The sequence below is a fragment of the Miniopterus natalensis genome, chromosome 13 (assembly GCF_054644295.1).
Source record: "Miniopterus natalensis isolate mMinNat1 chromosome 13, mMinNat1.hap1, whole genome shotgun sequence".
Taxonomy (NCBI): domain Eukaryota; kingdom Metazoa; phylum Chordata; class Mammalia; order Chiroptera; family Miniopteridae; genus Miniopterus; species Miniopterus natalensis.
In genome coordinates this window covers 12,483,461-12,508,544 of record NC_142093.1, presented here as the reverse complement: position 1 = coordinate 12,508,544, position 25,084 = coordinate 12,483,461, and the positions used below count along the sequence as shown (strand labels likewise).

General features: G+C 37.7%; 1 protein-coding gene across 1 annotated transcript in view; it reads right to left on the bottom strand.

Moving 5' to 3' along the window:
- PPP1CB (protein phosphatase 1 catalytic subunit beta) overlaps positions 1–22,726 on the bottom strand; it is a 31,959-nt gene extending 9,233 nt beyond the window's left edge. The window contains exons 1-5 of the mRNA XM_087823437.1: positions 22,600–22,726; positions 8,321–8,452; positions 6,200–6,430; positions 3,159–3,263; positions 1,168–1,239 (exon numbers count right to left, since the gene is read on the bottom strand). Coding sequence (XP_087679563.1) covers positions 1,168–1,239; positions 3,159–3,263; positions 6,200–6,430; positions 8,321–8,452; positions 22,600–22,651 — 592 coding nt within the window. The 5' untranslated portion in view covers positions 22,652–22,726. The remainder of the gene's footprint in view (positions 1–1,167; positions 1,240–3,158; positions 3,264–6,199; positions 6,431–8,320; positions 8,453–22,599) is intronic.
- Between the last annotated feature and the right edge of the window lie 2,358 nt (positions 22,727–25,084).

The following is a 25,084-nucleotide window of genomic DNA, read 5'->3' as shown; positions in this document are numbered from 1 at the left end:
GGCTGTTCCTGAGTTGTATCCTGTATAAACAACTGGTAAATGTAAGTAAATTATCTGAGGAAGTTGTTGTGGGAACCCTTGAATTTGTAGTCAGCCAGGCAGAATTGTGGGTCTCCTAGGAACCCCATTTGAAGCTGGCATCTGAAGTGGGGGCAGTCTTGTGTAATGGAGCCCTTAAACCTGTGGGGGTCTTGGCTAATTCCAGGAGTTAGTGTTAGAACTGAATTGAATTGTTCGAAATTCACTTGGTGTTGGAGAATTGGTTGTGCTGTGGAAAAACCACACAAATTTAGTGTGAGAAAAATGCCACACAGGAAAGTATTGATGTATTAAGCAAAAGTTGAACTGTGAAACCAAACAATTTAACTGCATTCAATTCATAGGTCTCCATGGCATTTTATGATATGGATGTCATAATTAGCAAACACCTTAATACATACACTGGTACTCAAACATAATCATCATTTAAAAGCCAATATTAAAGTTAAGGCATGTGGCAACTGTGCCTACGAATTTATTTATAAAATTACATTTGGTTCACTTGTTAATCAAGACAGCAGTTACCCTCAACTGAAACGTACTTCTTCTGTTTTAACTAGCTTCACTTAACTAGAGCTATTCTAAATGTCTGAGTCAATGTTTGTAATGTTTCACATAAAATGTTCGTAATATTCATAAAATTCACCACACATCACTAGAACCTTCTGCCTCAAGAGCCTTAAGAACTCTAAAAATTTAAAATATAAATGAGGCAGGAAAAAAAATCCCAGAAAACTACTAGATAACTTAAAAGAAGGTAACTGTATCCTTAGGTAAGAAAGGAAGATTTTAATTTAAAAACTTTTGATAAATTTTTAAGAAGTCTTTGAAGGACACAACCAATGTTGATATGAATGAGGAAATTTAGAAAGGTGGGGGGGGAGATTTTTTGTGATAAATTATTTTGCAGAACCACATTATGGTTATATATGCAAATTAAAGTTCCACACTTTGGGAAATAGAAGTGAAATATTTTATATTACTGCAAGTAATGTGTAGTTATCTTACTATTTAATTAAAAAGCTCTATTATTTATTACATAAACCAATTCTGCTTCCACTAAATATAATTAAGCTCAAATATGCCAATATTTTACATAAAACAAGCAAACTTCTCTATATACGTAACCTGTATCAGGGACATCAGTGGGTCTCATAATTCTCCTAATCTGCTCCATAGACTGCAGGTCTGGTGACAGTCCTAGAAATAAAAACATGAGTCATATGACATCTAAAAAATTTTCAATAGAAAATCATTTAATCAAAGTAGATTCACTATGTGAAATTATGTTTTTATTGATTTTAGAAAGAGAGGAGAGAGGGGTAGAGAGATAGAAACATCGATGAGAGAAACAATGACTGGATGCCTCCTGCATGCCCCCTACTGGGGATCACCCGCAACCCAGGCATGTGCCCTGACCAGGAATTGATCTGGTGACCTCTTGGTTCAAGGGTCGACGCTCAACCACTCAACCACACCAGCTGGGCAAAGTGTTCCTTTTAATATAGTTATTAAACAGAATCCCATTTTGATACAAGAGAACATTATAATTAGGTCTTCTCCACTTTTCCCTACCAGGAAATAATTTTCTCTTTCATTTCAAAGGATTTCCCAAGGAAATAAATCCTACCACTCCTATTTCTTTCCAACCATTCCCTGTCCTTCACAGAAACATAATTCCAATCTTTCCCACCACTTTGCTACTTAGCACCTACTCTTAAACATACTTACTTCCAAGTTAAAGTGCCTCACTCTGTCCCATTAGACCTTCCTATACTCCACTCCAACATGCTCATTATCTTCATAAAAGCATAAATGTTGAACAGAATGATAAATAAGAAAAACACATGAAAATATTTTGCAATCTTTCAAGTAGTACATAGATAACAGCCAGTATTTCTCTTTGGTAGACAATCTAAGCATCATCAAAATGAACCTGAATATCCATATCCCATACTGTTTGCTACATTTCTATTCTTAGCTATACTAATGTATAAGAGCTACAATTTTTTAAATGTTTAGTGTCTACTGTAAAATGTTTCAATTAATATAGTGAATTATGAACTATTAAAGAATAAACGACTTATCATCTCAAGCCTAGAAAAGTGCATCTATCTTTTTAGTGTTGTCCTACTTAATTCTTCCCGCACGTTGATGGAAAACTAATTTTTTTACAGTATTTCCACTAAATTACTTCCCTGTATAAAAACCCAATATGGCTATCAAACCATTCAATAAACTCCTTTGCTCACTATTCCAATCTCTATAATCTGATCCAGTCATTCCCCAACATGTACTTGACATTTTAGTCACGCCAGTCCTCACTCATTTCTTGAACTAAACATAAAAAAAGATTGTCTTATGTCCTTCTCACCTCTCCAAAGTCTATTTTTCCTCCAAAACCCACGTTCCCATAATCATTTACCCAACAATTCTCTCCCTTTCCTGACTTCTCATAATTACGATCTCTGTAAGTACTTTGACATAAATTCCTTTCATTACTCAACATCTGTTTCAAATATGCATTTTATCAATAGGTTTTTAAATCCCTCAAGATGGCCAATTCAACACTAGCTACATATTTTCATGGCACCTAGCCAAATGCTAGACACGTTAGTCTTTCAAATAAACTTTCATAGACGCAAGCTTTTTAAACAAGTCATACAGAATAACTTATTCTATTAAAAATTATTTTTAGGACTAAAGGAGACATATTACATAAAGCCTAGAACTCTTGGCATGTGAGCATATTAAATATGTTTGGATCCTGATGAAACGCATATAATAAAGGCAGGAAAACTAATAATCCTCTTATTTTTACAGATAGTAGGGGCATCTTCCTGTTAAAACTGAGGCAAAAGGAAGATATTTTTTCAAACAAAACTATGGTTATCCTCCTATGTGAAATTCTTTAAAGACAAATACTAAATTTTCATTTTGTGTAAATGTCATAAATTTCTAGGTAGTAGAAAAGATTTTATCCATGTTTAAAATAGTTTTAATCACTTGAGTTTTCACAAAAGCACTGCTTTGTTTTCTAACAACATCTTAAATATTATAGGTCTTTTCTAAACAACAGAAGAATAAGAAAAACCCATAAGGCAAATTTACTAGTCTACCTCCGTGACAACAGAAGATCTTCTCATCCACAATGGCAGCTATAGGCAGACAGTTGAAACAATCAGTGAAGGTCTTCCATAGTTTAATATTAAACCTTCGTTTGCCTATAAAAAGGACAAATAGAATAAATAAATCTCAAACGGTTCTCGGTTATCTCACAGCCACAGGATTATGAATGATTTCAATTTTCTTTACTGTTTTTTTCTATGAGTGTTACTTGTATATTTAAAAAATGGTAATAAATTTAATAAACATTCACACCTTCAGTAAAGTGACAAAAACTTAAAAAGCAGTGCTAGGTGTTTTATGAAACAAATAACATCAAACACTTGTCTTTTAAGATCACTGTAATATAGCAACTTTGAAACAGTCTAACAAACTATGAATTTATTTTTTCCATTCAATATGTATACTAGTTAAATACCTAGCCAAACAAATAAACAGAAGCAAAAGGGGTGCCTCTGGACATTGTCCATTTTAACTCTAATGCACAGCATAAACTTACTGCCAAGAAAGGAGAATTTCCAAGTGCTTAACAGTATTCACTTTTGAGTAAATTACAACTTGGCACTTTAGCAAGTATAGAGACACAAAGGCTATAATTTTCCTTTAGTCTAAAATAAAAAGCTACAACAAAGACAATCTCAAGTGTATGTCTACCTTTTTAGTGTTACTCAATTTTTCTGAATTTGGCAATAAGTTGCAACAACTAACCCAGGGCAGTGATGAAAGACACAAGCACTAATTTCCTAAGCTTTTATGCTATAACCTGCCTCTCAGTGAGCAAGTATAACTCAAAGCAGTGTTTACAAGCTGCTCTCACATATATAATCTCATCTAATGTGATTTCTATCCTGGGGAGATTCAAGCCTGTATTTCATCCTTTAAGAATACACCTCCATTTCTGAGATAGCTTTAGAAAAGTGGTTACAGTCTGATATACTACAACCCACTTCCTGGCCACTGGTTTGATTAAACAACTGAAATCATATACTACACCTCAAAAATAAAAATGCAATATAAAATCAAAGAATCATTCCAATCAGAATGTGAGCTCCATGAAAATAGTAATTAGAATACTTTATAATATCATCCTTGATGATATAAGAGTACAAAAGGAAAAAAGTCTTAAAAAATATATATTGCCCAATATAACAGTTATCAATAAAACCAGTAATGTTTAAACGGCAATCATTTAGACATTATCTAGTGAAGCTAAAGATATGCCTATAGTCGCAGTGATTCTGCAGTGAACTCAGTTACTTCTTGGCTTTCTCCACTGAGGATTCAGCCTTCTCTAATTTTCTAAATAGTCCCTCTTTCCAAGTTTATTTTTTCTCCTGTTCTTTTCTTACTCATAAGTTTATGCATTAAAATTCTCTTTCCTATTGTTTTAGGAGAGTTACAGAAAGACTTAAAGTAGATGCATGTGTTTAATTCACCATTTTTATTTGGAAGTTCCATACTTTTTTCATTATATATCAAACTCTTACATGTTGTTCTCAATGACTAACCTTTCTCCCTACTGTACATCTGTCATTTCTTCTACTGGAGTCCAAACCATCCAATTTTGACGTTGAAAGATTGAAATATTTACCACAAGATGGTTAATAATCAAGAGGGAATTGGAATCAGGGTAATTTCTAAAGCTTTTTTTTTCTTTCTCTCTAATGTCCTAATGTACTTGTTAGCTGAATGGTCCCTTTGACCATTCAGTGGCTTATAGAGAAAGAGAGTGTTAACACACCATACATTTCATTTTCAATACTCTGTTCATGCTCGATATATCTGCCAATTCTGGGATGACAAATAAGGGTATAGATGACTGAATGAGTGGCTGGTAAACTCTATATATCTGAGGCCAGATATATTATCTGGTTAGATATTTGGGATTTAGAATTTAGGTGAACTAGCTAGGAACATTCCTCATAGGCCCAAAGTATTGACTACACCAACTACACCTCCAGGGCATGTTCACACTATGGATGCAGGAAGGAGGTGGGGGGTGGTGTGTTCAGATCCAAGCTATCTTTAGAAATGCAGCACACTGAAAGGCTATTCTGGAATTCTAATATTGTAGCAATTCCAAATTGATAGTATCTTAAGGGAGTTACCTGAGAAAAGTTGACAAACCAACAAATTCACATTGGTATTTACTTTGATGATACTTAAAAGGCAGTGAAGTTGTATTAGAGATAGCACCTGAGCCTTTTAAAAATAATTTATATTTTGGAAAAAGGGAAAAATACATATTCCTTGTAAAAGATCATAACACATGAGTAAATGTTGAATCAGTTTATACCCTACCAGTAGTGGCTGAGAGTGTCTCTTTTTCTGTATCGTGGTCAACACCAGGTATTAACAATCTTTGTCAAGTTGATAGGTGAAAGGCAGTATCAATTTAATTTGTTTATTTACTAGTTAGGCTAAAAAGTTTTTCTGTAATTTTTGCCCACTTGTATTTCTTCTTTTGTGACATGTCTGTTCTTGTGTTCTGTTGATTTTTTATTAATTTGTAAAAGCTTTCTATACTTACTAAGGACACTAACTCTTTGCTGACAACACGTTACCCATGGTTTTTTTCCCCTAGTTTATTTTACTTAAGAAATCTTTCAGTGACTATTTAAAAGTTTTACATTATGTACTGTTTGATCTTACAACTTAGATCATCTGTCTTGTGCACTGCAGCATTCCCAGTATATAGAACAGTGCCAGACATATAACACTTCCTTAAACCTTTGTCAAATAAATGATTATATGAATCAAAGAGACAGCATATTTACTAAGTAAACTAATTACAAAAGGGTCTTTCAGCTGAATAAGCTGCAGTCAATATGAAAGAACATGACCACAGAGATCGCAAGGAACCAATTTAATTAGTAATATTTCCCAGTTTCATCTTCTTACATGAAAAGCTCTCTTCTTGGGCTTATGCTTAATAGATCATATTTTCAGAAAACTCTGAATCGAAGAAACTCTTTTGAAATAGAAATTAGGAAACTTTTCCATTAATAAAAAATAGGTTTTTATTTTTACTTACATTCATCATAGAATCCATAAATACGATTGATGCTAGCACACTCATGGTTTCCTCTCAAGAGAAAGAAATTCTCTGGATATTTGATTTTATAAGCCAATAGCAAACAAATGGTTTCCAAAGACTGCTTTCCTCTGTCCACATAATCTCCTAAGAAAAGATAGTTGGCTTCTGGTGGAAAGCCTCCATATTCAAATAATCGCAGTAAATCTGTATATTGTCCATGAATATCTCCTAAAAATAGAAAAAAATGAGTTTGAGTATTTGATTACTGTGGTAAAATCACCTTCTATGAAATGATCTTCACATTTATCCCCTTGTGTAATCCTCTGCCCCTGAATGTGGGTAGTAGTTAGTGACTTGCTTCTAACAAAGAGGATACAGCAAAAGTGAAAGGGACTATCACAGCTGAGATTGTTACAAAAGATTGTGACTTCCATCTTGCTTGCACTCTCTTGCTTTCTCTCTCTTAATGATGAAGCCAGCTGCCTTCTGGAAAAGTGGGCATGGCAAAGAACTGAAGGAGGCCTCTGGCCACCTGCTCATTAGGAACAGAGGCCCTCAGTCCTTCAGCCCAAAAGGAAGTGAATCCTTTCACAGTTGAGCTTTGAGATGATCACAGCTCCAGATGACACCTTGATTATAGTCTTGTGAAAGCCCTAGAGCCAGAGGACCCAGCTAAGTTGGTACCAAATTCCTGACACAAAAACTTTAAGATGAGAAATTAATGTTTTAAGCCATAAAGTTTTAGAGTAATTTGTTATACAACAATAGAGAACTAATACAGTTAATCTCATTATCTGGTAGTTTAACTTAGGTCATTTTGTTATACCAAATAGCAAAACAAACAGCAAGAACGTAGAAATAGTAGATTCCTAAGAAACATGCAGGCTACATTTTTTTTTTTTAAATCCTCACCCAAGGATATGTTTTTCATTGATTCTAGAGAGGAAGGGAGAGGGGGAGAGAGAAACATCCATGTGAGAGAAAAACATTCATTAGTTGCCTCCCACACGCACCCCAACTGGGGACCCTTCAGTGCACGGAACGATATTTCAACCAACTGAGCCACATTGGCCAGGGCCAGATAAAAATTTCTGCATGTAACAAACAATCCCTGATTAAGAAAAACTGGTGGTTAAGACCATAAAAGCTATGTCAGAAACACTAACAGCCACTACCAAGAAAAACTGCATTTTAAACCAAAAGCCAGTACAATGCATTATTTATACCACTTCCCTGTTAGGTGAACTATGGAAAACTGTGACCACTCCACTTAAGGTCCTAAGTTTTTGCTTTTGGCCAAAAGCACTATAAGACTTAAAAGAACACCCGGCCTGTGTGGCTCAGCTGGTTGAGTGTCATCCCACGCACCAGAAGGTGGCTGGTTCCATTCCCAGTCTGGGCACATGCCCGGGTTGTGGGCTCAATCCCCAGTAGGAGACGTGCAGGAGGCAGCCGATCAATGTTTCTCTCTTATCAATGTTTCTCTTTCTCTCTCTCGCTCCCTTTCTCTCTGAAATCAATAAAAACGTATTTAAAAAATAAGGCTTAAAAGAATAAACTGTAAAGTTACATAATTTTCAAAATAAATAAAAATGATCACAGCAAAGCTAGAACGCCATGAATATTGCCAAATTGACCCCCAAAATTCTGTGCCTTTCTAATCAGCATACTGACATGCCCATTTTGCCACTTCTTTAACACTGGATATCAATTTTTGACATTTTTTCCAGTCTGATTAGCATTCAGGATTTTTTTTAAAATTGCATTTCCCTGATCACTAGTGAGGCTCAGAATTTTACATTTATTGGTTTTTGGATTTCTTCTAAGATCTGACTCTTTTTATTTATTTATTTATTGTACTGTCTTTTTATTTATAAGAACTCTTTACATAGTATGAATAGCAATCTTTTTATCTGTTGTATATATAGCAAATATTTTGTCTATAACTTGTCACTTCATAAAAGTCAATTTTTACATAATTTTATAAAATGAAACCTATCAATCGTCTTCTTTTATACAAAAACTTTAAAATGTTTTCTCTAGATCGTCTTCAATGTAACTATGGGAGAAAAACTGGGATTCAAAAGAAACTATTTCCAATTTTACCCATTTACTTACCACAAATTTTCAGCGGTGCTTCCAATTCCAAAAGAATAGGCTGGCTGAGAAAGATCTCCCGAGACTTGATACATAAGCCCCGAACTTCTGCTTCAGTCATCTGCACAATCTTTCCTGGACGACATCCTCGTACTGGTAAACAATGAATGAAACAGTCAGTTTTCTAAAATTTACCCATAAAATAATCTTTAAAAACGAGTCATGCCTGTTTTTTGAGGATCGGAAAAGGCACACAAGCAGCAAGCTACCAGATACCCTGTTGTGTCCTATGGCTAACAGTAAGGTTATTCTATGATCTTTGGCTTCTATCTCCATTGTTGCTAGTTCTTGATGCTGCTCCACCAGGCTACAACCATGGAAATGCAGCCCTCTTTGCTCTCCAGTGGCCAGCTTGAGGTCTCACATCTCAAGAGACCTAAAAGGTTTCAGGGAGAGCACCTCTGAGTGTCTGGTCTACTCTCGCAGCAAAGTCTTGCATTTAGTAGTAAAAATGCCAAAATAGCATCAAGAAGCTGTGGCTATGAAGAAAGGAAGATTATGAAAAGTAGCTGTCGGTAGGTGATTTAGCTTCACACACTTCCTTGAAATATTATTGGCAGTCCCAAGAATTTTATCAACTACAACTTCTATTTTCTGATTGAAACAAATTTTCAAAGATGCCAGATATTTAATAAATTTTAATGCATTATTACGTTTGCAATAGGGCATCAAATTAAAAATTCTGTAAGCTTGAACTTGCAATCATTTCTTCTCATTACCTTCTCTTGCTCTTGCTCTTTAACCTCTAAATATACTGTTAGCTCCCGTTCAATCTTAACTGAAAAGAAATTTAAACACAGAAAACAGAGACTGTATCTTTATAAACCCCATCTATTTTCCATTTACAATTAAGTCCATTCATTTCTTGCTGAAAGTTGCTATGATTCTTTTGTCAGGGCAAGAGGGGCTTAAAAGAGGGGGGGAAAAAACAACCTCACTGCCAAAGACAAGCCATGTGAACTTTCATTAATATAGTAATATACAAGTAACAAAAAGGAGAGAAAGACAAATGTTGAAATGTGCTTTAAGCAAATATGAGTTAGTAAGACCATCCCTGAAATTCAAAACAACGATCAGCAGAACTTTTATTATGGAAACTTAGATAACTAGCTCTCAAACATCTACTACCTACTTCCCATGAACATTTGGATTTTTCTAAGACCAAAAAAGACATCTAACTTTGTACCTTCCATTACATATGTAGAATACTAGCTTAGATTCAATGCCTAGTAATAGGAACAGTTTTTAATCTTGGCATTAAGTTTTAACTGTGGAAAATGGTGAAAAATACAGTTCTACCATCAGTGCATAAAATATCTGTTTTAGGTTAAGGGGAAAATAGTATCCTCCTTGAAAGAGTAAAGATCACTGGTTGCTTTCAAATGGCAAATACACACCTCAAAGTTTCCAAAATCTGTGTGATTCTATAGGAATAAAACTCTTCTTAGGTTAACATTATTATTAGGTCGAGACTAGTGTGGGTCACTTTGATGTGTCAATTAAAGTGTCTAAATTACAATGGTGAATATTTTACCTCATATCTATTTTATTTTCTGTGTAAGTTATCTGTCTCTTTAATTTTGACCTCCCAAGTGAACAACTTAGGTTACACTAAGGTACATTTTGACTATCATTTTTAGAGCTAAAAAATGCTTCAACTATAAATCATGCAAATCCACAGAAACTAAAAATGTGCCAAAACAAAAATACACCAAGCAAAATGGTTGTTCTTTTAAAAAATATATCTTTACTGATTTCAGAAAGAAGGGAGAAGGAAAGAAATAAAACATCAGTGATGACAGAGTCACTGATCAGCAGCATCCTGCACGTTCCCAACTGGTGATCGAGCCTGAAACCCCAGCATGTGCCCTGACCGGAATCAAACCTCAATCTCCTGGATCCTAGGTGAATGCTCAACTGCTGAGCCATGCCCGATCGGGTGCAAAACGTTTTAAGTTTCTGATTCTGAGATGCATGTTCTTCCTGCAATTAACACCTCTGAAACTGGGATATACTTTGTAATCAATAATTTCTTGATAGTGGCTCCCCAGTTCCAGTGGCACATAATAGTACATTTCATAATCACATCTAAGAGTTGATGAAATGCAATTAGAAAAGATAAAGGTTCTTCAGAAGATTAAGCCTTTGACAAATGACCGCACTTTAGGAATACATTAGCTGAATGTTTGAGAGAACAGGGTAGATAGATAGCTCAGGGCAATCCCAGCTATCTTTCAATTCAAAAGTAGTACTCCCTTATATACACAAGCCCCCACCCCCTTATCTGCTGGGAAGTGTTACCTTTTTTTCAATTTTCTGTAAGAAACTGTATAAAACTGATAGAAGTTCTTCTTTAAATGTTTAGGTCACCAGTGAAATCATCTACAACTCCACCCCTATCCTGTTTACTACTCCTTTATTCTGCTGCTTCTAATTTGATAGTAAACATAACTACCAAATTCTAAATTTTAGTTAATCTATTTTTTTTAGTTGTAGAGTTTCCAAATCTGATAAAAATTTTCCTCTTTTCCTCTTTATTCTGAGTATATTGAATCAGTCACTTTAAAGTCTCGGTGTAAAAATTCTAGTATCTAAATTATCAGTGGAGTTGTTCTTTTTCCTCTTGATTTTTGGTCAATTGATCCTGTTAGCATGTCCTGTATTTTGCTAAATGAAACATTTGATTATGGACGAAAAACTGTAGAAGTTCTAGATGACATCTTCCTCCAGTTGTTTCCTTTTAGCAGCAGAGTGCCACATTTTCTTGAGGGTTGATCTATTTCAGTTTTGCCTTCAATCTTATGGAGTGGCTATGACGAGGTCTCAATGAAAAACTCAGGGTGTAATATGGCCCCTCTAACTTGGTAGAGTTTGACTATCAACTATTGCCTCTCTGGCACTAGGGGAATGGCAAAATCTCTGCTCAGATCTTCAGCTTACCAGCTGTTTTCTTAGAATCTTCTCTTGTACACGTGTACCTTAGAAGTTAGTTAATGGTTTTAGGGGGACTGGACTGAAGATTTTGAGTTTAGAATCTATGTGGATTTTACCTGTTTTGGACTTAAATTTAACTGTTTTAATGGCCTCAGACTTTCACCTCTTCACTACTCCAGTTAAGACTGCAACTTTTTGTTTGGGGTGGATTCCCTTATGGTTCCATGAAAAAAGCCAGAGTGAGGACTGGTGAGCTCACTCGTGCTTCCCTTCTCTCAAAGATCAAACCCTCAAACAGTTCCTGTGTTGAATGCTCTTCAACAATGGAGTGGCTGTTCAAGCAAAATCAGAGCGAGAGGTACACCAAAATTTCAGATGATTACATAAAGAATTTAAAGGAATATTTTGCCAAGGACTAAGACACTCTGGACCCTAACCCTACATTTTACCTGACTGAATCAGTCACTCAACTTTGGTGGAAGCACCAAGGTCTACTGACTCCTGATATGGTAACTTTTTCTGCACAATCATGTTTACATCAGAAAAGGAGGGAAAGACTAAGGTCTGAGAATCAATTTGGCCCAATGCTTGTTTCTGTATAACTTGTAAGCTAAGAGTAATTTTTACATTTTTTTAAATGGTTGGGGGGGAAAAAACCACAATACTTTGTGACATAAAAATTACATGAAATTCAACTTTCATTGTTCATAAATCAAGTTTTCCTGGAACACAACCACTCTTATTTGTTTATGTATTATCTATGGGTACTTTCACCATACAATGGCAGAGTTGAGTAGTTGTGACAGAGACCACATGGGGCACTCTTATCGCTTGGCACTGTTTCCCAGGGTACTACAAATGGCAAAGATGCAGTTATAACTCAACAGTGTTGAGAGTGTTGTGCTTATTGCTGTACTGCAACATTTTATTTTACTTTTATTACCAGTGCATATTCATCAAGTCAAAGCAATAAAAGTGGAATGTGAATGTCGTGCTTTTAAGGCTCAGCAGAGTGTGGATTATTTTGTAATTGAATTAGATGGCAAGGCACTATATTTAGGACATTATAGCTGTGCTAAAAGAATGTAATATATGTTCACCACAACATTCCCAATTCACAGAAAAGCGAGTCAAGAAAATTTTTAAAAATTTAAATGGAGTATCATCACAGTGGAATTTCTTCACACACAAAAAAATGAAGCTGCAATCAAAGTAAGCTTCCAACTGGCTCGTGTGTTATCAAGTGAGGAAAGCCATTTACTAATGTGAATTAAATTGTGTTTGATTGGGAAAGCCAAAGAAATATGTCTTGAGACAATAATCTTGCTTAAGACTATTAGCCTTTCCGTAAAAACAGTTCAAGAGTTGAGGACACTGGGAGCAATGTCAATAATCAGTTAAAAAACAAAACAAATGTATCTGAGTGGTTTTCCTAGGCTCTTGATGAGTTCACAGGAATTACCAATACTTGGCTGTTGCTTTTTGAGGAGCCAATACTGAATTTGAAGAGAGTGGAGGAGAGTTAGCTTCTATAATTAGCCTGTGTAGAACAACTACAGGCAAGAATATTTTCAAAGAAGCTGAGGGGGGAAAAAGTCAATGGTGATAAAAATACACACGGAGCAGGAAAAGACTTAGCTGGATAATTTTACAAAGCTTTGAAAATTTACGGTGTTTGAAGTCTATGGAGCAATTACTCAGCAGAAAAATATTTTAATCTGTTAGGTCTCATTAAAGTGGTTATCAATGGTGAACTTCATTAGCTCTCATGAACTTAAACCACTTTCAGTTTCATGAATATTTGTCAGAAATAAAAGCCATCTTGACTCGCCCTACCACACAGCAGTTTGAAGGCTTAGTAGAGATAACGTTTTATTGTGATTTTTTGAGTTCAGGGCCAATACTGAAATTTTTCTTAGAGAATAATCACCTTCCATTGCTATTATCAAACACTGAGTTTTATAAATTAGATTTTGCTACAAATTCAATAATGTTTCTTAATGATTCCTAAAATTATAAGGCAAAAAACAGACAAAAAACTTAAGACTGAAATGCATGCTGTGGTTAAGTCATTCTAACAACTAATGTTGCTTGAATCACAAGCAAATGTCAAGTTACTTTATACACTTCCGGTGCTGTCCAAATTAAAACAAGTGAGATCTTCATTCCCTCACAGATTTGCATCAGGTATGTTTTCTAAGCTAAAGTCACAGTTCTAACAGCATTCTTCAGACTTCATTGCTAGTGCAAAATATATCAAAATCTATTTAATTGTGATGAGAAGCTGTGGCCTAAGCCTATCCTGGAATTGATTAACCTCTAATGTAATGACAGGCTAAAAAGAAAAAAATCAAGAGAGGACTAACAGAATTCTATAAATGCCTTCCAAGCGATGACTAAAACCACTTAACTAAAATCATGTTTGTGAATAGATATCAGCAGTTGACAGTACCCGTTTTAAAAAGACATCTTCCAAGATAAAATGCATAAAATCTCATTATAGATCAGCATGAACGCTTGAGATCGATTTTGATGAAACAGAATGCTAAATGAACCTCAATTAAACACAATGTTATCTTCCCCCCAAAGAATTCCCCTTCTTTGATTACAAAAAAATTGTACTCAATCATTGTATTTCACATTTCGTATGTGTGTAAAATTTTTTTCAATGCAGGTTTGTTTTTTAAATTACAAATGGCGTGAGATATATATGTGTCTATGTGTGTTGTGTGTATATTAAATTTTATCTTTCAATAACCATCAGCTATTTTCTCCAGCAAGTTCTTATTAATAACTGCCTTCTGTAAAACAGAAAGGATGCCAAGAAAAAAAGAACTAATCCCACTACCTATCATGTCTGCTCCATCTTTAATATTTTAATTTTAACTGGGTCTACTCCACTTCAATCCTTAGTGAAGATTCACTCAAGGTTACATACATATCAATAGCAAAGTTCACTTAAATACAGATTTCCTACATTTCCTAAATTTTTCTGTGTGATGAAATGTCAATTTCAACATACATGGTGGGGCAAAAGTAGATTTTCAGTTGCTTGTATGGAAAAGAATAATAATACAAGAATAACCTACAATCAAGATTATTCTACCCGGCAAAGCTACCATTTAGATTCAAATGACATATAAAGGGCTTCCCAGACAAGAAAAAGCTAAAAGGAATTCATCACCACCAAACAGTATTACATGAAATGTTAGAGGGTCTTCTTTAAAGACAAAAAAAAGATAAAAAATATGAACAATAAAATGGCAATAAATACGTATCTAAAAAACTAAATAAACAACTAGAACAATGAAATAACACAGGAATAAACTCTGTGTTTCGCATACTCACAATTATAAACCTGCTTTTGCCCCAATCTGTATGTTGCACATAAGTCTACCTTTAAGCCACAAAAAGGAAAAAAAATGTATAATTTTTACAATTAGCTAAAATGTGGAACCTTCAGCTTTAAATGAGAATTAGGCAGTTGCCATTATTTCAATGTACCTTAATTCTGTCTGATAGGAATAATTAATGTGGTTTCAGAGTCTACAGGTGGCCTTCGGGAGCCCTGTATAATACCCCCAAATGTCTATATAATATTGTGTATGTACATAAACATATATATTTTTCTGAGAAGACCCATGGCTTTCATGAATTCTCAAAGGGGTCTGTGAATCAACTTAAAAAAATCATTCCAGGTACACTGGTAAACAGATAATAAGAGTAAAGAAGGGAAGTAACTGCCGTGGCTGGTGTGGCCGTTGCTTGAGCATCATCCCATGCACAGAAAGGTTGCCAATGCAATTTCCTGTCAGGGCACATACCCAGGTTGCAGGTTCAATCCCTGGTGGGGGTGCACACAGGAGGAAACCAATTGATGTCTCTCTCTCCCCACCAAAAGTCAATAAAAACATATTTTTTAAAAAAGGAAAGTAACAGATATAGGTGAGGGCTAGACAATTCAGGAGTAGGGGAAGGAGTGCCCTGGCCCTGGTGGTTCTCAAAGTATGATTCCTTTTTCACTGTGCTGACATCTGCACAGTGTAAAAGCAATGGTTGGTAAAACTGCTTGCACTTTAGCACAAACCAAGTCAGCGGTGCCTAACTGTGCCAGTGGGTAGTCACTGGTGTGTTTATTGCCATGCACTTAAACACAAAAAAGCCCAGTTTCACTTAAGAATGCCCTTGATGAAGCAGTAAAAACAATTTTATTACATCACCACTGACTATATATATATATATATATATATATATTTTTAAATCCTCACCAGAGGATATTTTCCATTGCTTTTCAGAGAGTGGAAGGGGTGGGGTGGGGGAGAGAGAAACAAACATCAATGTGAGAAAGACAGATTGATTGGTTACCTCGAGCACGTTCCCCAGGACAGAGGCTGGGGGGCTGGGGATCAAGCCTGCAACCGAGGTACACCCTTGACTGGAATTGAACCCAAGACCCTTCAGTCCACGGGCCAACGCTCTAACCACTGAGCCAAACCAGCTCGGCGGGTATATATCTTTTTAATATTCGGTATGATTAAATAGAAAGTATCCATAAAGTATTTCTGCTGCATACCAAAGTATAATGGTTGGCTCTAAGAAAAGCACTCATGTGACTATTTTAGTTCAAAACAGTGTGATCTAGACACTTCTTCCTCCCAGAACATCTTTTTTTACTAGAAAGCACAACTGACAAACTATGGTTATTCACACTTAGGCATTGAAAAGATATTCTTGAAAATGAACAAAGTGTGCCTGTCATTTCAAGGTAAACAACTGACGGCATTTGTTGCTAATGATACATTTCAAGCTTTCAAGTGAAAATTAAAATTTCGGGAACCTTGTAACCAATACCATGAATTTGACAGCTTCTCCATACTTTATCAACTCTAATATCGCATAATATTAACATATGTAATTTTTTAATACTGTATAAGGTGTGAGTGCAATTAGAACATCTGCATAACTCAGCTTAACCAGTATTCTCCAAATGACTAATGCATATTACAAAGTCATGTCCATTTAAAATACAGGACAAATCAATTAATTTTAATATAAGAGAACAAAAATTTCGTTGATATATTAATTTCAACATTACAATTAACTGTTAAAAATTACCACTTGTCGATTTTTGGTATAATGTTTTAAAATGCCCACATCTATAATATATAATAGATGTACTTAAACTTCTTTTATTATGAAAGGTAACTTTGATTTCTCTAAATCTTGAACATAGTAGGTAGGATAGGGGAAAAGTAAAAACAGTGTTAGACAAGTACGAAAAGCCAAGAAAATGTTTTGGTCAACCTGTAATTGACTAGTTGTGACCTCGGGGATATTCTGATGAACATTCTGGGGATTAAATTCCTTTATACTGAAATAAACTGTGTCAAAACCTCCAAATTATACAGTGTCAGCACAACTGAAGACCCAAAGGCAATGTTCCCACTAGATTATGCACATAACATAAATACCTCTCCTGGTCCTTGCACGAATGCAGGTAAATTTGGGGAGGTAGAGCCCTGAGGCCAGTGATTTTCAGGAAGGTTATGCATACCCTCAGAAATCACTTTGTTACACACATGTAAATAGTGCAGAATAAGGACAATTGTCATTGCCCTTCTACTACTTTTTCTACTGTATAACAAGTATTCACTGATACCAGAAACTGAATTCATCCATCAAACTTAGGAAAGAACTGACTACTGGTCATTTATACTTACTTACCTTCAAAATTAGCTTCTGCACTTTTAGTCTCCTACCCTTAATTGTGGAATAAAGGCTTTATTTCCATTAAAGCATTTTCATTTCATCCAACAGATAGAATGTCTCTGTTGTATAGTATATTTCAGAGAATGAGGTGCAAAAAAAAAAATTTACATTTCACCTACTAATAAATAACCAAGACTTCAGAGGTAATCCAATTCAGTCTGGGGAAGAGATGGAGGGTGTAACAGAAGAAAGAGTTGTGACATTAATCTCTTTCTCCTATCTTCTCTGATCCTGTTTTTCCAGGAAGAATTGGCTCTTTACAGCTGCTAAAGGAGCAGTAATTGCTGCCTGAGGGTATAAATTTGTACCCAAGCAAAAATAAATCCTAGAAGATTCAACTGGGAATTCCTATCCTCCACCACATCACTGCTAAGCCTACTGACATTTACAAACCATTTCTCCTAGCATCCTTATATCTCAATCCCAAAACTTCCAGGATTACCTTTGTTTCAGAAACAGTTATTGACATTTGAGTTATTATTTCTAAATATCTTGACATCCTTATGCGCCTACATTATTTTACCTCTGTTAGAGTTGTTAAAGAACGCCTGCCATTGGGATGGATACTCCATTAAACAATAAATGTGGAGAATAAGCTATGAGAGAAAAAAACCTACTAGGTACATACAATTTACTATTTTCCTCACTAATCCTAAATCTTAATATAATCCTGGAGTCTAGACTCAAATGTAAATAGATTTCTAAATCCTAATGAATCCTAATCTTGGATTTAGATATTGACGAGAAAAGCTCTAGCTCTCAGTTTAAATAACGAAACGGAAACATTTCTGGGCTACTTCTTCCAAACTTTCCCTCAACTGCTGGAACTAATGGGAAAACAGACAATCAAGTTACAAAATGTACCTACCACCTTTATGACTCCTCTAGCTTCTCATTCCAGAAGCAAGTATCTCTCAGGTGATCTCCCCCGCTCCACAATCTGCTCTTTTCTAACAGACCTCACTTTGGATCTATGTACACTTTCCCTGCAGAAGTTGACGTTGCCAGGAGCAACTTAGCACTTCCTTCAAATTGCCTAACCTTTAGAATCCTGGGTCATAATTAAACAATTTAATCAGAAAAGAGGCTTTAAACAGTCTGGCAGTTCCTCAAAAGTTTAAACATGGAGTTACCATATGATCCAGCAACTCCACTCCTAGTTACATATTCAAGGGAACCGAAAACATGCCCACACAAAAACCTGTACACGAATATTCACAGCAGTATTATTCACAATAGCTAAGAAGGGAAAACAACTTAAGTGATGAATGAATAAATAAAATGAGTTATTTTTATACAATGACATATTCAGCCATAAAAGGAATAAAATACTGATGTGCTACAACATTGGTAAATTTTTAAAACATTAAAAGAAAAGACCACATCAATCACAAAAACCACATATTACACAATTTCATTTATATCAAACATCCAGAATAGGCAAAATCCATGCAGAAAACAGATTTAGTGGCTGCCTAGTGCGGGGTGGTAGGGGGAAATGGGGGTGAAGAAAAAAGGGAGTGCTGGCTAGTGGGAACAGGGTTGTGTTTGAGGGTGGTAGAGGTGAAAACATTCTAAAGTTAACTGTGCTGATGGCTGTAAAACTTTGAATATACTAAAAATCACTTCAAATAGGTGAACTGTATAGTATGTGAATTATATCTAAGCAAAACTGTTATTTCAAAGGGGGGGTTAATGTGGTTTCATTAATCTACTTCATTTTTCAGATCCACTTTTTCTTAACCTTCGAAAGGACACATAAGAGAAAAACTTCCTATTTGCTCAGTCTGTCAGTCTAAGTAAATTTTAATAGTACATGATCCACAAAAAAGGAAAGGGAGATGTACACTGATCACAGCAGTTCTACAAACTGAGACATCTCACAGGTTGAGACAAAGTGAAAAATGGATTAAAAAACAAAGCAAGAACACACACACACACAGCCCAAGATTTTCGTAAAGCTATTAGTGGACCAAAATACATACACAATCATATATCTCCCACAGAAGTACATACAATGCTAATATTCTACAATTCGTGATGTAGTAGTCAAGCTTTGCTTTGTGGCAAAGCCAAAGAAAAAAGCACTAAGAAAACTTTTTTATCATATAGCAAATAGCTTTTGAAATATTTCTGAAGACATTTCAATGACAAGGAGAAATGTTCACCATGTAATACTTGAAAAATCAACTCATAAAGCTATATAAATATTCTAATAGTATAAATTATGTAAACAATTATATCAAAATTTAAACAACAGCTGCCTCTGGGTTGTGGAATTATAGGAGTTGGAGTTTTTTCTATTTACACTTTTCTGTTTCACAAATTATCTAAAATAATATTTACTTTTATAATCAGAAAAAAAGTAAATCCCAGACACACACAGTTTTACACATATGATAAATAATTAAATATATGATATACATAATAGACACATGTTAATTATTATTAACTAGTAGAGCCCAGTTTTTAAACATATGGATCAAGTCTGTGTTGCAAACAGAGCTAGTACTATCTTAATTGGTGGGAAGTAGTTTTCCCGCTTACCCTCTTCCCAAAACATCAGATTTTATTCATCCCATTTCACCTCTTCCAAAATAAACTCAACACTTAGTTTAAATAAAATTGAACTACTTTTAACTTAAACAGGCAGTCAAACGCACTATCATAAGCCACAAGAATGTGGTAGCAGGGTCACTACCGCGGGTAGAGTGGCTTACAATTCTAAGTAAAACTTAACCCAAGAAAATATACTGAAAAAGCACTATTCAAACAATAAATCAGTATATTGTTTTGCATTGAATAAAATTTTTTAAATGTTCTAGGTGCTTTGTAAATATGGCATCTATGATATGCCCATCTAAAAAAGAAAAACACAAAACAAATCTCATAAAACCTCGTTACTAAAAGTGTTACAGTTGACTGGCAATTTAATAAAAAAGGAGAAGAAAAAAAAAAAATCAAAAATATTTTAGAACTCCAATCAACATTTTAAAAATGAGATAAAGTCCTGCCAATCCCCACCTGCATGCCCCCACACCAAGTAGAGAATTGTGCCAAATATTAACTTGTATGTTCACGTAATACAAAATAAAAATAAAAAAACCAAAGGAAAAAACAAACAAAACTAACAGTAGCTATTCTGCTAGACCGCTTTTACAAAATACCATCGGGGCGGCTCAGTTGGAGCAGTGTCTGGTACATCAAAAGGTTGCAGGTTTGATCCCTAGTCAGGGTGCATATGGGAGGCAACCGATGGATATTTCCCTCTCTCCCTCCCTCCCTGAAAATCAATAAAAACATATCCTCAGCTTGAGGATTAAAAACAAACTAAAAATACCATCACTTAAATTTGAGTTAAATTTAACTAGCATGTGGTATCACTGAAAAACAAGGTGAACACAAAAATTTTTATTTGAAAACTTAAAAATAATTACTTATTAGAAAATCCAAGTCTGTTTTGAATGTCTTTTAATGGGTCCAAATTTTGGAAGGGGAAAGGAGAGAAGTTTGGAGAATTTAAGAATCTCAGGGAGGCACTGTCAAACTAAATATACTTCCCTGGATTAAGAAACAAGTAATGAAACTCTTCACTGATGGGTGTGTTGAACATATGAACAGAGAGGAGGTTCACTTGTTTATACTGGGAGCTCCTTGAGTGAAGAGGTTGTGTCTTGTCTTTGGACTCCTGGTGACTGGCACAAAGCAGGTCAATAATATTTGCTAATTTAAAAGGGGAAAATATCTGGACTACAACTCTCACCAATTAAAGGAAAAATGATCATCCAAAACCAAAACCAAACATTTATGCAACTTGAACTCACAAAAGCAAATGGAATCACTCTATTTTTCACAACGTATCTTTTTACCAATAACCTTGAAAAATCCAATAGTGAAGAGTCTTAATTATCTATAACCATAAAAAGATGCATTTGACTTAAAAGGTTCCAGACCAAACATTAAAAAACACACAAGTCTACTTTGTTTTATGCCTATGAAGTATATAAATATGTAAGTATATGGAAAATGAAAGCAAAGAAGTTGAGATATAACTTCAGATTTTTAAAAATATTTAAATTTACAAGCCAAATTTAAAATATGTAAAAACGGTTGTAGGTCTGAACTTCCCCCCCAAGTTAACAAGATAATATATTTTAAAAATAGCTATATTTCTCTCTTAGAACAACACACAATTACAAAACACAATTTATTTCAAAGCAAATGTCTCAAACATTCAGCAAGATGTTCACATCTGTTAAAGTCGACAGTCTTAAGAAGTGAACACTAACTGCAGGCGCCAGGGGGCCTCCCAGGAATAACTTGGTAGTAAAGGAGAAGGTACATAAGAGTTCCTGGTAGAACTTTCCTTCTTATTCAGTCTTAGGCGGCTGGAAGGCCTTAACATCTGGAGCAAATATACTGTCGTTTGTTACACAACGGGTACACTGAACTGATGAAGTACCGACAATGGTTTAAAAAAAAGGAAGAACTAGCGCCCCCACCCCCATCATATAATCTCTGATGATTTTCCAAATATAAGTACATGTTGCTTCACTATATCAAACAATTACCTTCAGGTAATTTGAAAGCAAGTAACAACAGTTGCTGCGTATGCAATCCTTCGACGGTTTCTGGCTTGATTCCCCCCCCTACACATTCACAAAGCAATTAGTGATGACGCAAATTTTAGGGTAAAGAGATTCACTGGGAGAAGATCGCGATTAACTCTGAATAAGATCCTGGCTTCTCCCTCTCTCTGCTTTCCCTCAATCCCCTACCCCAACATAAAACTATTCAATAAAAACGAAAGGGTCCAGAAACTTCAAAAGCTGCGAAGGCTAGTGAATACCTTTTAAACCACGGGAGGCCGTATAATAGACCTTTCCTAAGTTTGTGCAAAAATGAAATCCTCAAACCCGAAAGCGAATACCTTCAGCAAACGTGTCTACATATTCCATTTTTCTTGCGTGCATCTTTAACTCAAAGACTTTTTACTATTTTTTAAGCAAAATAATAAATGGGAGGTACTCAATTCCTGTTATCCTCTCCTTAAACAGTTTGTCCTACAGCATCATATAAAAATGCAGAACATATCAAACAATCGTCTGCAGAAGATTTTTATAAAATTCACTCCCGGAACCAGAATCGGAGGCAGCCAAAGGCAACGCACAAAAAGCGAACAGAGAAATACGCGTTCCACGGACATACAACACAGGAGCAAGCATCCTGCACCCTCCTTGGAAAGGGTCACCCAGCACCCCCAGGCCGACGCGTCCCCCTGCGGGCCCCCGAAGGTCTGCGGGGTCACGGCCCGCCGGGCCCGCCTCGCCAGGCCGCCCGCGGCGACAGCCCCTCTCGCCCAGCCTCAGCCCCGGCCGCGTTCCCGGAGGCCGCTCCCCCTGGCCAACCAGCCTCCGCGCCCCTTCCTCGGAGGCGCCTCGGGGGGGAAAGGGGGTCCCCTGGGATATCCGCTGCAGAGGGGGCTTGAGGACTTAGGGAGGCGCCCTTCTCGGCGGCCGGCGGGGCCCCGCACTCACCCTCCAGCAGTCGGGTGATGAGACTGTCCACGTTCAGCTCCCCGTCCGCCATCTTGTCGGCACCAGACGCTCCTTCCCTGCAGCCGGAACAAGGGCTTCTCGGCGGCGGAGGCTGCGGCGACCGCTCGGCGTTCCCTCACCTACGAGTCACGCGGCGTTTCGACCCCGGTTCCAGCTCCCCCTGGACCCCCGGGCCCTCCCCCCACCCCCTCCCCACCAAGTAGTGGAGCGCGCGCACTCGGAGGCACACACGGTAAATAAATAAATAAACAAGCAAGCGGAGCCCCACGAACCGGGCCGCGTCAGACCCAGCCGCCACCCCGTCCTCTCCTCGGCACCGCCCAACTCCGCAAAGCTCACCAGCGCCGCCGACGGTCCCAACGCCGCGCCGCCCTACCCCGCCGCCGCGCCACGCAGCCCGGCGCAGGCGCAGGCGCCCTCCTTCCCCGCCACCCTTCGCCTCCCCGGCCTTCGCGCAGTCGCACTGGACTCGGTTCTCTCGCCGCCGCCGCCGCCGCCGCCGCCGCCGCCGCCGCCGCCGCCGCCGCCGCCGCCGCCGCCGCCGCCGCCGCCGCCGCCGCCGCCGCCGCCGCCGCCGCCGCCGCCGCCGCCTCCGCGCAGCAGCGTCTCCCGCGGTGGCCGCTTCCACTGCGCCGAATCGCCGGGGCCGCGCAGGCGCCGCAGAGGCTCCCGGGCTGGGAGGCGCGCAGGCAGCGCTGACCTTCCCGCGTCTCGGCGGCCGTGCTGTGCCCTCCTCGCCTCGCGTTTCTTTTCTTAGCTTCATTCCCTGGTTTTGCAAGCAGTTCATGTTTCTGTGAACCGGGAAACGCGAAGTGCGTTTCGCATGTTTGAAGCAGCAGCAGGAGAGGCAGTTGGAGCCGCCGTAAGGCCCCAGAGTAGGGGGGCGCCCAGGAGAGAAGCCCCGTGTGGCAGATCCTGACACCGGGACGCTCGTGGCCTGAGTGTGAGCAGTGGCCTGTGGGCAGAGCGGAGGCCACCCGTCAAGGAAGCCAGCCCCCGGGAAGCAGAGACATGAGAAGGCTCCGGTGGTGGAGACGGTGCGGCCGGGCACCGTGGTGGGCAGCAGCTTCGAGCACCCAGGCCTGGGCACTGGCGGGCTTGAGCGGGGGGCTGGCAGGGAGTGGTTCCGACCGTGTAGGACACTGCCTCCCACTCTTTTTGGACATGTGGCAAGATTTAGGAAGGGGATCCTGCTCATTGTTAGACTAGGGTTGTTAGTTAACCTAACAAACTGAAGGGCAGACTAGTAGCTGGGGAACCCCAACCCAGCGGGGCTTTAGACGGGTGTGCTGGAGCCAGTGTACCCTGGCTCAGGGGAGCCCATTGTTAAACTTTCAGGAATTTTGCAAGCCAGTTGTTAAAGACAGCTATTATTTAAAATTTAAATTATACAGATTTACAAGTAAATTATACAGTACTAAAAACCAAGGCAATGATTACTCAAAACTCATCCTATTTATGTTGCTACATTTTACTATTATATGTATAGTCTAGAGGTTGTTTACATCTACTGTATTTGTATGATGTAAATACTATATAATGATATGTTGCTATGCCTCTCTTTTTCAACTCCTTGTTTCGTGACATAGTGACCATGGTAGGAGTTTTTACAATAAGGAAATTAGCAAATGCTACAAATCTGTAGCTTTTTCCATCAGAGAGCTGGTGGTTAAACATTTACCAACACACCGCTGGGTTTGGGGAGAGTTGGGTCACTTCTGTCAATATCCTTGGGTAATTCCAGAAATGTCTGTGGAGGAAAACTGGACTTCCTGATTGCAAGGGCCTTGGGGAATCGTGATTTGGGGTCTTAATAAAATCATGATCTTATTTGTACTTATTAACAGGAAATGCCTGGGACAGATCAGTGGCCTTTGGATAAAGGCAGACAAGTGCTCAGAGGAACCCAACCATCACTGTGCTAAAACAAACCTAGGGATTATCCTCGAAGAAGGCACTTTGGAGCACAGTAAATAGCAGCCTCATTTCTTTCAGTAAACATGGCACAGACTTTCATAGGGCTATTTGAATAAGCTCCTCAATATTGGCCAATGGCCAGTATAGTGTGAAAGTGAGTAGGTTTAGATAGCAAAATGTGGAGGTTGTGAAAGTGATATACAGCCCTTTGCTGCCCTGACTAATCCAAGATAGCTTATAAATGAATGCATGTATATTCATTGGGCCGTCCTTCTATAAATATGATTCCTCTTAATCAAGTCTTTAATAAGTCTTAAGTGGCAGCATGTTCTAAATTTTACTAGATACTCCTCGAGGGCAGCCATTCTGTATATCAAATGTCTTTGGCTTTTGTAGTCAGCTCAATTTAGGGATATTGAGAAACCAGATAAGGACATGTTCATTAGTAAGAGGCCACCCCTCGAAATACACATCCAGCCCTAGGTGGGACGCTTGGGCAGGGCCAAGATTTTTCCTTAAGGTTTAGTTTTGGTTTCATTTCAGTACA